The sequence below is a fragment of the Puma concolor genome, chromosome C1 (assembly GCF_028749965.1).
Source record: "Puma concolor isolate L17-30 chromosome C1, mPumCon1.1.hap2, whole genome shotgun sequence".
Classification (NCBI taxonomy): Eukaryota; Metazoa; Chordata; class Mammalia; order Carnivora; family Felidae; genus Puma; species Puma concolor.
Genome location: NC_141674.1, coordinates 78610667 through 78624173, shown reverse-complemented (window position 1 = coordinate 78624173; position 13507 = coordinate 78610667). Strand labels below are relative to the sequence as shown.

The window sequence follows — 13507 nt, the reverse complement described above, 5'->3', positions numbered from 1 at the left end:
TTTAAGTTTATTTATTTTGGGGGAGAGAGAGCATGAGCTGGGGAGGTGCAGAGAGAGAAAGAGGGAGAGAGAATCCCAAGCAGGCTCTGCGCTGTCAGCATGGTACCTGATGCAGGTCTCAAACCCAGGAACCATGAGATCATGACCTGAGCTGAAATTAAGAGACACTTAACTGACTGAGCCACCCAGGTGCCCTGGCAGAAGTTTTTTGATAGAGAACTGTTTGAATGTCCCAAGGGTTTCAGCATAGAAACATGCTTTAAAAAAAGGGCCAAGTCTGCCATGAGAAATTGTAGAGTGGCAGGTACATCCTGGGTCTGAGCAAGACTGCTGGTGTGTGGGTAGATTGTGAAGGCCCTAATTTGGACACAGGTGGACCCCAGATAATCCCAAAGTAGCACTGTAGAATCTGGTTATGTATAATGGGTTTTTAAAAGGCTAACCTTACTCTGGGAAAAAATACATCTAATATTGGCTGAATGAAGAAATGGAGCTTCATGGTTAAGAGGACATTTGGAATCCTAGTACAGTAAACTTTTTTTCTTACAGCTATAACAAGACTGCATGGCTTTGAAAATCAGTACAGCAGTATATATATTTAGCATCTGGTAGCTGAATAGCAGTCTCTTGTGACTGTGGATGATTTCCCCTGGTTCTTTTTTGTGTTCTGAAATGACTAATGGAGCCATCTGGGATCAGCAGATTTTACTTCCTTGAAGGCTGGAAAAGTCTTATTTGACTTTATTATTCCCTACAATGTCAGGCCCAGTGCCTGATACTCAAGTATTTATTAAATAAATGAGTGAATATGTGGAAAGTCAGTATTCTGATTTAGCTGTTCTTGACATTCCCTTTTGACTTATATAGTATGTTATGACTAACTTTTTTATACTTTTTGAAAGGGAGAGCGTGCGAGCTTATGCAGGGGAGGGGCAGAGGGAGAAGGAGGGAGAGAGAATCCCAAGCAGGCTCCATGCCCAGCGTGGAGCCCAGTGCGGAGCCCAGCACAGGGCTTGACCTCACGAACCAAGAGATCATGACCTGAGCTGAAATTGAGAGTCGGATGCTTAACTGACTGAGCCACTCAGGCTCTCCTCATTTTTTTTTTGTAGATGTTCTCAATAGATATTTGACACAGGAATTATATCATTTTCTAGGTAAAGAAACTGAGGCTTTAGAGAAGTTACATAACTTGTCCAGTATCTGATAGCTAATAGGTGGTAATTCCATTGGATTCTGAAGGTCAGATGCTTTCTAGTATACTGTAGTTAGGAATAATATAAGACGCATAGGAGTGGCTTTATGTTTCCTGAGTGTCTTTTTTTTCTCTACTCTTACCTCCTTAAAAAAAAAGGTAAGGGGCGCCTGGGTGGCGCAGTCGGTTAAGCATCCGACTTCAGCCAGGTCACGATCTCGCGGTCCGTGAGTTCGAGCCCCGCGTCGGGCTCTGGGCTGATGGCTCAGAGCCTGGAGCCTGTTTCCGATTCTGTGTCTCCCTCTCTCTCTGCCCCTCCCCCGTTCATGCTCTGTCTCTCTCTGTCCCACAAATAAATAAACGTTGAAAAAAAAAATTAAAAAAAAAAAAAAAAGGTAAAACTGTAGTCCTGTCCTCTCATGGTCCTCTTTCTCTTATGACACAAGAACCCTTGTGATATGAGATATCACCAGTTTCCAAAGCCTCAAAGTGGTCACTGGAGCACTGTTCCTAGAGTAGTCTTCTAAGTAGTTAGTTTACTATCATTTCATGGTATTTGTATGTCTCACATTTCTTAGATTGCTTTCAAATACCTCAGGCACTTTAAAAAAAAATTGTGATAAAATATACATAACATAAAATTTACTATTTTAAAAATCATTTTTAAGAGTGCATTTCAGTGGCATTAAATACATTCACGTTGTCATGCAACCATTACCACCATCTGTCTCCAGAACTTTCTCATCTTCCCACTCATTTCCCTTAGGTTGTTGGCAAATTTGTCTCCTTGAAGCTATAGATTGAGGTCCCCATTTTCCTGTTGGCTATTTGGTCAGGAACCACTTTCAGTTCCTAGAGGTTGTTCCTACAGACAGCCCTCTCCATAGACCCTCTCATAACATGGAAGCTTAGTTCTTTAATGCCTCCAGCGGTGAGTTTCTGACTCTCAAGGAGGGACTGGACCCTTTTTTATTTTTTTATTTTTTTTTAATAAAGTTTATTTATTTTGAGAGAGACAAGAGACAGTGCAAGTTGGGGGGGTGGGCACAGAGAGAGAGGAGAAAGAGAGAATCCTCAAGCAGTCTCCTCATTGCCAGTGCAGAGCCTGATGTGGGGCTTGAACCCATGAAGCTGGGAGACCATGACCTGAGCTGAAACCAAGAGTCAGACACTTAACCAACTGAGCCACCCAGGTGCCCCAGACTGGACTGGACCCTTTTTTAAAGACTTCTACCTGATTAATTCAGGCCCACCAGAGATAGTCACCTTTCTAATAACCCCGAATCAACTGATTTGGAACCTTAGATACATCTGCAAAAAATCCTTTCACTTCTTATCATAACAAAATCTAATCATGGGGTGGTATCTTGCCATATTCTGTTAGGTTGAAGCAAGTCCAACAGGTCTCACTCACACTCAAGAGGTGAGGATTATACAGGATGTGAATATGGCACGGGAGGGTGAGAAGAACATACTAGAGTCTGTCTGCTGTAGCTTACTTTTTTTATCCATTTCAACAGGGTTTCTTATCAGCAATTGGACATCCTTTCCCCAAAATGATTTTTAATCATGGAAGGAAAAAGAAGACATGGGATTATCTTGAATTTGAGGAAGAAGAAGACAAACAGTTAGCAGACTCTATGGCTTCTCTGGCCTATCTAGTATTTGTACAGGGCATCAGTATCGATCAGCTTCCAATGGTCTTAAGGTAGGAGTTAGTGTTTGATTTATTCGTGTAATTGTAAAAGGAGTATCGAACTCATATATCTAATTTCCAGCATACTTATTATTATACTAATACTTTAAATGAAGTATAAACAAAAGCTATTTTTTTAAATATTTATTTTGAGAAAGTGTGAGTGGCGGAGGGGCAGAGATGGATGGGGGGAGAGTGAAAATCCCAAGCAGGCTCCACACTGTCAGCACAGAGCCTGATGTGGGGCTTGATTCCATGAACAGTAAGATCATGCATGACCTGAGCTGAAATCAGGAGTCAGACACTTAGCCAACTGAGCCACCAAGGTGCCCCTAAACAAAAACTATTTCTATTATCATATAGTCTATAATCTGTTTAAGCCAATAGTACTCCAATAGTGAAAGGTGGTGGCGGGGGGTGAGAATTGAAATAGACATAATGGTGGGGACAAGAGTCAAAGTGTGAAACTGGGAGCGCCTGGCTGGCTCAATTGGAAGAGCATCTGACTCTTGATCTTGGGGTTGTGAGTTCAAGAGCTCCATGTTGGGTGTACAGATTACTTAAATAAAAATTTTTTTAAGAGTGTGAAACTGGGCTTGGTTTTGAAGCTTTGGGGATCGCCCTGTGCTATAAGAGAGGGAACTGCTCATTTACCCATGGTGGAGGGGAGGGTATCTAAAATGCCATCATCTTTTAACTGGATTACTCTTGTAGTCCTGAGTGGTTATTTATATATCCAACCTCAATCCCTTTTAATCCAACTCATTTTCAACACAGAAAGTGAAGCTTTAAGAGTAGTCCCTTAATGTAAACCCTTCACTGGCTTTTTATTGTTCTAAAGTCTAAAAGTCTTTACATAAGACAAGCTTATACATTATCTGATCTCTGCTTGATTGCCCTGATTCACCTTCTACCACTTTTTCTCTTGTTTACTATGCTCCAATAACATAGACCTTTTTTTGTTTTTTTATTCAAATGTGTCACAAACCTTTCTGCTATAGGGCCTTTGTATATGCTTAGAACAAACATCTTTAACCTTAAATGTCGCTTTATGAGGAAAGCCTTCACTAATCACCCAATTTCAGTCGCATCTTCCTAATTATCTTGACCTTGCCCTTCTTTTCCCATAAAGTTTATCAAAATTATTTTTAAGATACATAATTTTATAACATAACACCTCTTGGACTTTAATATCCATAATAATGATTATGTATTTGTCTTGCAGATGATAGTTGTATTTCTTTTTTTTTTTTTTTTTTCAACGTTTATTTATTTGGGACAGAGAGAGACAGAGCATGAACGGGGGAGGGGCAGAGAGAGAGGGAGACACAGAATCGGAAACAGGCTCCAGGCTCTGAGCCATCAGCCCAGAGCCTGACGCGGGGCTCGAACTCAGGGACCGCGAGATCGTGACCTGGCTGAAGTCGGACGCTTAACCGACTGCGCCACCCAGGCGCCCCGATAGTTGTATTTCTTTGTGCACATTTATATATTTACTTATGAATGTACCTGGGGATATATTTCTGTGTAAATACTGCAATAATGGCTACCACTTGCATGTTCATCATGTATTAAACATGCCAATAGCTTTATATGCATTATCTAATCTTTATAATACTATGAAATAGAGTATTCTCATTTTACAAATGAAAATAACAGGCTTAGACAAGTTAAGATACCACTTAATATCATACAACTAATTAGTGGAATAGGTGGATTCAAACAGTTTTGTCTTCCCCCAGAGCCTATACTTACTTGAGAGAGAGAGAGAGAGAGAGAGAGAGAGAGAGAGAGAGAGAGAAAGCCCCAGGAGAGGGGCAGAGGGAGAGGGAGAGAGAATCTTAAGCAGGCTCCGTCCCCATCACAGAGCTGATGTGGAGCTTGATCTCACCACTATGCAATCATGACTGACTTGAGCCAAAATCAAGAGTCAGATGCTTAACCGACTGAGCCACCCAGGCATCCCTAGAGCCTATACTCTTAATCACACTACCATCAAAATGACTTAGGTATGTATATTAGTTTGTGAAGGCTGTCATAATAAAACACCACAAACTGGATAGCTTTAAAATAACAGAAATGTATTTTGTCATAGTTCTGTAGGATGGAAATCCAAGTCAAGGTATGGGCAGCATTGGTCCCTTCAGAGGGCTGTGAGGGAGAATCTGTTCCATGCCTCTCCACTTGGTGACGGTGGTTTGCTGGCAATCCTTGATGTTCCTTGGCTTGTAGATGTGTCACTCCAATCTGGCTTTATGTTCATATAGCATTCTCTCTGTGTATGTCTCTGTCCACATTTCCCTTTATTATAAGAACACCTATTGTACTGGATTCGGGCTCACAGGAATGACCTCACAGGTGGGGGTGGGGGGGTTCCTGTTGTCCCCCTTGCCCATCCCAATTAAAAAGAAAAAAGAAGGCCCTGTCTCCAAATAAAGTCATATGCTGAAGTTCTGGAGGTTAGGATTCTAACATTTCTTTTTTGAGGGGGGCACAATTTAACCTTTAACAGTATTGATGTATACAAAATTTCTAAAAATACGTGTGGGTGATATATACATACATATATATGTTGTCTGTTTTAGCCCATCGTACCTATTGCAATTTAATATGGGGCACATTGAAGTCTTTTTGCAAAGGTAAGATCATTTAGATGGCATCTCAGAATTAAATAGTGTTAAAGTAGCTCTTGCTAAAAGTGGGGGAGACTACTTCTCTTTGCCAGACCCTAATTAATTAATTGGTTATTTTATAAAACAGTGATGTAAATATGAAACAAAAATGAGTCAAAGAGGTTTTACAACAGAAATCTCTTTTAAATATTAAAATATTAGCTTCTAAGGGAGTTTCCAGTCATCTGCTTCTGATGTTTCTCCCCTTATTTCAAAAGTTGGTAAGTTACAACACCTCTGTCCCACTGCAGCCTTCTCCATCTAAGCGAGGTGGTTAATAAAAGAAATTCATCCATGTTTTTGCTTCATAGACACAATGTGAACTGCATTAAAAGGAAGGAGGTGTCTTGACCCCACCTTTTTATATCTCAGATTATTAACAGTGATTGTATTCAACAACTTCTACTTGAGGCATTAAGAATGTAGGTCTTTCTCTTTGAAAAAAATTACAGAGTAAAAATATGTGTAATTTTTTCAGACATATTTAAGCATTTTGCAAAACTCTATATGCTTTGTGTTCTTTCCTTGTAACATGTTTAAATTATCTCTTGCGATCAGTCAGGACCTTTCAGTAGTATCCTATAGGAACATTAGTGACAGTTTATCAATCCCATCTCTTCCCAGGTGAAGGAAGATTTGTAACATGGCAAATGTCCAAAGCCTCGGCCTACAAGGCAGGAATTTCCAAGGGTCTCCTGGCACAAGCAGTTTTTAACTCTGTAAATTTACTGTATTATGTATGTCTTAATGGTTTTACATTCTTTTTAGTCTCTATTTTATTCATACAATGAGAATATGTATTGATTTAAATCTTACATTTTGTATTCTTAAGATTTCCAGACTATTTAGTCATTGAACAAAAACAACACTTTTAACTCCTTGCATGGTTAGAATAAAAACCTGGGCCTTAAATAATATTTTTTGCCACAGAGCTTAAATACTTAATTAACAAAGATTATATACCTTGAAAAAAATATGATCACAAATGGAAAGCATTTAATTATTATTTTTATATAAAAAGAATTGAAAAGATTTTACAGATTAATCAACTGGAATACATAATATCATATTATGTATAATTGGTTTCTTAGCACTTACTGTTGAAGATCTGTTGATTTCTTATACTAGGAAGTAAGCCCTGAGTGGGTAGATTTGGGTTGGATTTGGATGTCAATAGCCAAGTCAAAAGACCGATCATACGTGGATTAAGAATTTTGACTAAGTTCTTCAATAGAATTTTTCCTTAATGATACATATTTTGAAAGTCTTTTAATTTCAATTTTTGCTTTATTTTTCCTAAAATGAAGAATCATTTAAAACAGTTTAGAAAGTCATGTTGATAAATTTTAATATTCTCTTCCAGAACAGAAGAGTCTGTTTTCTCCAAAGGAGTGGTAAGATTTGTTTGCACCCATTGTAATTTACACACAGTCATTGCACAAATACAGCTGTTGACTTTGCTATATATGTATCTCCATAGGATCTGTTGGAGAATGGTTTATTGAGAATAGAGGACAACAGTTTACTTCACCAGTACTTAGAAATCAAGAGCTTTCTTACTGTACCTCAGGTCAGTTAAATGTGTATTCTGATCCTGAAATAGCCCCTTTCCTATTCTAAAATTAAGTAAAGGTCTTTTCAGACTCCTCCTACTTCCTTCTCCATATCCTTTGAAAACTCTAGTGCCATGTGTCCAATAAAACTTGCTCTGATGGTGGAAGTGTTCTAGCTATGTATGATACAGTATTAAAGCCAGTAGCCACATTGAACACTTGAAATGTAGCTAGAGTTAAGGAACCGAATTTTAAATTTTATTTAATTTAAATTAATTTAAACCTAAATAGCTATATGTGACCAGTGGCTACCATAGTTGATAGTGTAGCATCTGGTGGAAAAACGTAATTTTCTTCTTAAACACTTTGTTTCTGTAGGGACCTTAAAAATGAAACTCCTTTACTTTTCTCATAACTCAAGTCCTAAGGACTCCATCAAGGCATGCATTGACTCATTACTAGAAAGACATTTTTTCTCTCCTATGATTTATTTTGCTTAGTACTATCTGTTAGTTATCATAGCCAGGTGGGTCTTTAGATGTTAACGAAGAAACCTGTTTTTCTACTATTTAAATAGGAAAACATGGATATTAGTATATTAACAATGATTGTTTTTAATGAATGGATTATATTTTCCATGTCTGGTTTCATTTTTTGCCACCCTAGACATAATTGTAAATTACACTTCTAAATTTATGCTTTGTAACATCCCCATTCAACATTACTTACAGAACAGATTGTACTTTGCTTCCTCAGATGTAACAGTGGAATGAAAGGCTCAGAGAAAAATTTACTTAATTTTTATATCTCCTACCTGAAATTTTAGTATCCATTGATAATATAGTTGTTTATTGTCAATATAATCTATTATCATCTGAATGGTGGTTTTTGTTTGTTTTGTTTTTATTTCCAGGGCCTAGTCAAAGTAATGACGCTTTGCCCCATTGAGACATTGGTATGTAAATGTTTTGGAAATAAATAATAATAAGTTAGAGTGAAGATTTTTTTTTTGAGAGGGAGAGAGAGCGAGCTGGGCTGTGTGCTGGAGCAGGGAGAGGGGCAGAGGGGGAGGGAGGGAGGGAGGGAGGGAGGGAGGGAGGGGGGAAGAAAGAGAGGTAATATGAATGAATGAGAATCTTAAACAGGATCCAAGCTCAGCACAGAGCTCAATGTGGGGTTCAGTCCCACAACCCTGGGGATCATGACCTGAGGTGAAATCAAGAGTTGGATGCTCAGCTGACTGAGCCACCCAGGTGCTCCTTTACAATGAGAAATTTTCTTGAATAATTTACAGCTGACTCTTGAACTATGCAGAGATTAGTGGTGCCATCCCCCTGCGTTAGTCAAAAAGCCAGGTATAACTTTTGACTCCATAATGCCTCCTAATGACCAGAAGCCTTACTGATAACATAAACAGTTGATTAACATATGGTTTGTATGTTACATTATATACTATATGTGTGCAATAAACTAAGCTAGAGAAAAGAAAATGTTATTTAAAAATTCATAGGAAAAAAAATCATAAGGAAAATACATTTACAGAACTATATGCCAGAGGGGCGCCTGGGTGGCGCAGTCGGTTAAGCGTCCGACTTCAACCAGGTCACGATCTCGCAGTCCGTGAATTCGAGCCCCGCGTCAGGCTCTGGCTGATGGCTCGGAGCCTGGAGCCTGTTTCCGATTCTGTGTCTCCCTCTCTCTCTGCCCCTTCCCCGTTCATGCTCTGTCTCTCTCTATCCCAAAAATAAATAAACGTTGAAAAAAAAAAAAAATTAAAAAAAAAAAAAAAAAAAAAAAGAACTATATGCCAGAAAAAATCCACTATAAGTGGACCTGCACATTTCAAATTCCTTGTGTTGAAAAGTCAACTGTAATCTTCATTCAGTTTATGTAACAATATTATTTGTTTGATTCTAGAGGAAAAAGAGTTTAGCTATGCTTCAGCTGTATATTAACAAGTTGGATTCACAAGGCAAATATACGTTATTTAGGTATGTATCAAGAATGGTTGTCAAGAATGGTTGTAGTTGATTAAAAACCAAATTAATACCATTTAATTATTCCAGGCTACAGTATTTCAGAATGTTTTACATGTAATCGACTGTACTTGGAAACCATATTATAATAAATTCTCTTATCCCTATGGGTAGAGAAGGGTTAGTTAAATATTATGGACTCAAATGAATAATAGTATTTCAGCTCAACTAATTGAAGTAGTCTAAAATTAAAATAGACTAGAGAGAGATTAGAGATTGATAAGTCTCCTGATGGAACTTTACAGGTCAGTAATCTCCATTATTCACTGTTGAAATTAATTGCTCTGGAGTTATAACTTGGATAGGCTATTCACTTTTAAGTTAAAAGTAGAGATTATTAATTGTGCTGTTTGAAAAGGAAAAGATTCTAGCAACTCTCTGAGTTAAAGAACAGCTGTAAAGGGCCAAATAGCAAATACAGGCTTTATGCATCACTCAGTCTCTGTTGCAACTATTCAACTTTGCCTTTGTAGTGGAGGTGAATATATTCCAATAAAACAAAACAGGCAACAGGTTGGATTTGGCCTGCAGACTTTTAGTCTGTTGACATGCCTGGTAGTAAAAATGAGTTAAACACCGATTTGGGTAATGTCAAAATGCTAGTAAGTCTTCTTTTGGAATTGGCCAACACTAGCATTCTTAATCCCATCTTTACTTCTATCAATAAGACTTAGGCCAGGTTTATGAAATTATAATTTGATGCTTATGTCTTAATACCAGTTTTCCTGTTCTGATTTACCTATGTCCCTACCAAGAAATCCCCCTTTCTTAAGCTAGTCATACTGTGTTTCCTTTTTTTGCAATTAAGTTAGTCTAACACGACTAGTCTACCTTCACAGGGAATAATTTTGGGAGATTTTAGGCTATTAGTGCCCATTTTTGCCATGTCAAATCACTGCAACTATATTCACAAAAGATTCATATTTGATTTAATAGAAATTTCTTGTTGGAAAGATCCAGTGAAAATAGAATTTGCCAGTTAGAGCAATAACCACAACAAGTAATTTGGCAATTGGTTGATCACCTTGCTAATTGTCTTCACAGATTTTTGTATTTTTAGAAATAACACATGGTCCATTTGAATTTGTAAAATTTTCAGCATTGTTTAAGTATAATAGAGTCCAGGATAAATTCAAATGTATTGTAATTTTGCTTTCAAGGTGCTTATTGAATACAAGTAATCATTCAGGTGTGGAAGCTTTCATTATTCAAAATATCAAAAATCAAATTGATGTGTCACTAAAGGTAAGAGCATAGCTCAGGTGTTGATTATCTTTTTTACTTTGTGAGATATATATATTCATTTGTGGAATACACTAATGTATATCTAGTATTAGGGTATATTTTTTCACCATTTCTAGTATTTCTTTTTTAAAAACATGAATTTTGAAATTTTATTAACTATATATTTAAATTATATTAATTCTTTGAGCTGAGAATATGATTTTGTTTTGCTCTGTACTTCTGAAATATCAATGGAAACTTAAGTCTAATCTGTTTATGAATAGTCAGTAATTTCATACTGAAAACAAAGAGTGCATCAATGTTTTCAAACTGGCAGTTTGTTCCCATTGTCTAGAAATAGTGTGAATGAATGAAAATTTAAGTTTAGAAATATATTTTAAATGTGTAATGTTTATTTTTGTAGTGTGAGGGTACTAGAAAAACACGTGAATTTACCAACTATTACTTAAAATCTTTCCCAATTTTTCTTTTGCTTTTCAGAAAACACATGACAACAAATGGTTTACAGGACCACAGCTGATTTCACTTCTAGATTTGGTACTCTTTCTCCCAGAGGGTGCTGAAACAGATTTACTTCAAAATTCAGATAGGTAAGGTTGACCATTACTAAGGTTCACATAGTAAATTAAAAAAAATGTGAAACACCTGCTTAGCAAACCTAAACAAATAAGGTGTATTTTCCTGTTATGAGTTATGGTTAATTCATAAAATTACATAAAGATTTTCATATTTTAGTAATTAGATGCTATGTAAAAACAGAATTAAAAACTCCTCTTTCCAAAAGCATGACCAATAGTATGATTTTATACCTATTATGTACCCTGCATTCCATTGTACAGCTCATAAGGATTTGCAACTAACTCTAAGCATTGGTGACTGAAAACTAAGAATTTCAGTATAACTTACATAAAAGACTTACATGTTTGGGTTATATTGTTTTGTTTTCTAGGACATCATTTTTTTATTAAAACAATTTTTTTTGATGTTTATTTATTTTTGAGAGATAGAGCGTGAATGGGGAAGGGACAGAGAGAGGGAGACACAGAATCCAAAGCAGGCTCCAGGCTCTGAGCTGTCAGCACAGAACCCAACGGGGGGCTCGAACCCACAAACTGTGAGATCATGACCTGAACCGAAGTTGGACGCTTAACTGACTGAGCCACCCAGGTGCCCCAAGGATATCATTTTTTTTTATATATAGAACATGTAATTTCACTTTTAGTCTACACAGTGGATGATAAGTGGTTGTAAGCATTTATAAAGGAATCTTAAAATTCAGGATGCAAGAGATGATACTCTCAAGTATTAAAAGATAAATGCTCCCTTATAATTTTCACAGTTGTATTTTGTGAACTTGAAGAACAAGAGTGATAATTACTACTACAAAAGATGTGTTAAAGGGAATAGTTTCTAATGGCAAATATAATTGTAAAAATATACCCAAGGTTTTAACTTATTTTATTCATTGAAATGCTGATTATATAATACTGTATTGTAAATAACAAGTTATGTGTTTTTAATTAACAGGATAATGGCTTCATTAAATTTATTGAGATATTTGGTTATCAAAGATAATGAAAAAGACAATCAAGTAAGTGAAATTTTTAAAAATTAAACTGAGTATATTCAAAATGCACAAGCCAATATTTAATATCTTACCCAGCTACAAAGTCTGGGAGACATGTCAGTAAGAATTCTGAAACATGAAGTGAATTCTTAGGAGCTCTTACTACTTCACATCCAGCTTCCCTTTCAATTTCTCTTTTTTAAACCTTGCCATCTTGCTGTAAGCATTGCTTAGCCCTGTCAGGTAGGTAAGTTGCAAGTCGTAAGTTAACTAAACTTTTGGAGCCCAGCATATATTTGGGTGTCTTCCTCAGTTGCCTCCACCTCTAGTTCACGATTGTAAGTCTAAGATGTCTAAAATAAAATCATCTGATAATTTGATATCCTCTAATTGAAGCATTTTCAGCACTAAAATCTGTTAATAGCACCTTTTGGATAATGTGTGGGAAGTGATTTGTTTTTTTTCTTTAAATAGTGCATCATTAGAGGTATTCAATGAAGACAAAACTTTGAGGAAGATTTGTCATACAGTAAAATTAGATTTGCTTTTTATCTTCCCCTCTCTTTCTACCTATTCTAATAGTTGTTTTCCCACAATGTGTCATCTCTATTTAAATTGTAACTACCTAAATTACATGTGTTGTTAATCTGGTTTTAGTTTTTTTTTTTTTAAGAAAGTAATAAAAGAAATGAAAGTAATTGGTTTTTATGTAAGGATGCCAGAGAGCTTTTTTAAAGAAAATTTAAGTCAGTCATGATTTGGAATGAGAAGTTTGTAAGTAGCAATTTCCTTCCCTCTTGACTGAATTTAGTAGATGCAGGGTTTTGACCTGTTTATCCCTCTTCAGCCAGAAACAGTTACTTGCTATTATTGACTAGTGCTTATTCTCTACAGGGTGCTTATTTTTCCCCTACATCTTGCAGTGAAGTTTTCCAAACATACAACCAAAGTGAAATATAATTTTACAGTATCACACTGACTTACCACCAAGATGCTACCGTTAACATTTTACTCTACTTTTATCATGTCTCCATCTCTCTACCATCTATTCATCAGTCTATTTTTTATGCATTTCATAGTAAACTGTATGCAGAGAGCATACTTGCCCCTACATATTTCAGCATATATTTCAATAGAGTTAAATATCTGTCTGTAGTTTTTCTTTGAGATAACATTTACATAAAATGAAATGCACAAATTTTAAGCGAATATCTCTGAGTTGTAGCAAATGGATAGGATTAATCCAAGTCTTTTTTTTTTTTTTTTTTAATTTGAGAGAGAAAGCGAGAGCAGAGGAGAGGGGCAGAGGGAGAGCAAGAGAATCTTAAGCAGGCTTCATACTCATTGCAGAGCCTGATGTGGGGCTCAGTCCCACAGCCCTGGAATCATGACCTGAGCTGAAATCAAGAGACACTCAACCAACTGAGCCACCCAGGCACCCCTTATCCAAATCTTTATCAAATGTAAAACACTGTTGTCATCAGAAGTTTGCTGTGTCCTTTTCTGCCTTTTTTTTTTTTTTTTAATAGCTTTTCAAAGATAA

At 36.5% G+C, this 13507-nt stretch overlaps 1 protein-coding gene across 3 annotated transcripts in view; it reads left to right on the top strand.

Annotated features, from left to right (window-relative positions):
• Nucleotides 1-13507, top strand: part of GLMN (glomulin, FKBP associated protein) — a 35455-nt gene that overhangs the window by 16062 nt on the left and 5886 nt on the right. For 2 of the 3 annotated variants that reach the window (XM_025934973.2, XM_086717546.1), the window contains exons 8-16: nucleotides 2716-2903; nucleotides 5477-5530; nucleotides 6927-6957; nucleotides 7044-7133; nucleotides 8030-8071; nucleotides 9034-9107; nucleotides 10313-10397; nucleotides 10878-10987; nucleotides 11925-11988. In XM_025934973.2, the coding sequence (XP_025790758.1) occupies nucleotides 2716-2903; nucleotides 5477-5530; nucleotides 6927-6957; nucleotides 7044-7133; nucleotides 8030-8071; nucleotides 9034-9107; nucleotides 10313-10397; nucleotides 10878-10987; nucleotides 11925-11988 (738 nt within the window). The remainder of the gene's footprint in view (nucleotides 1-2715; nucleotides 2904-5476; nucleotides 5531-6926; nucleotides 6958-7043; nucleotides 7134-8029; nucleotides 8072-9033; nucleotides 9108-10312; nucleotides 10398-10877; nucleotides 10988-11924; nucleotides 11989-13507) is intronic. The other variant, XM_086717547.1, reaches the window with a different exon arrangement.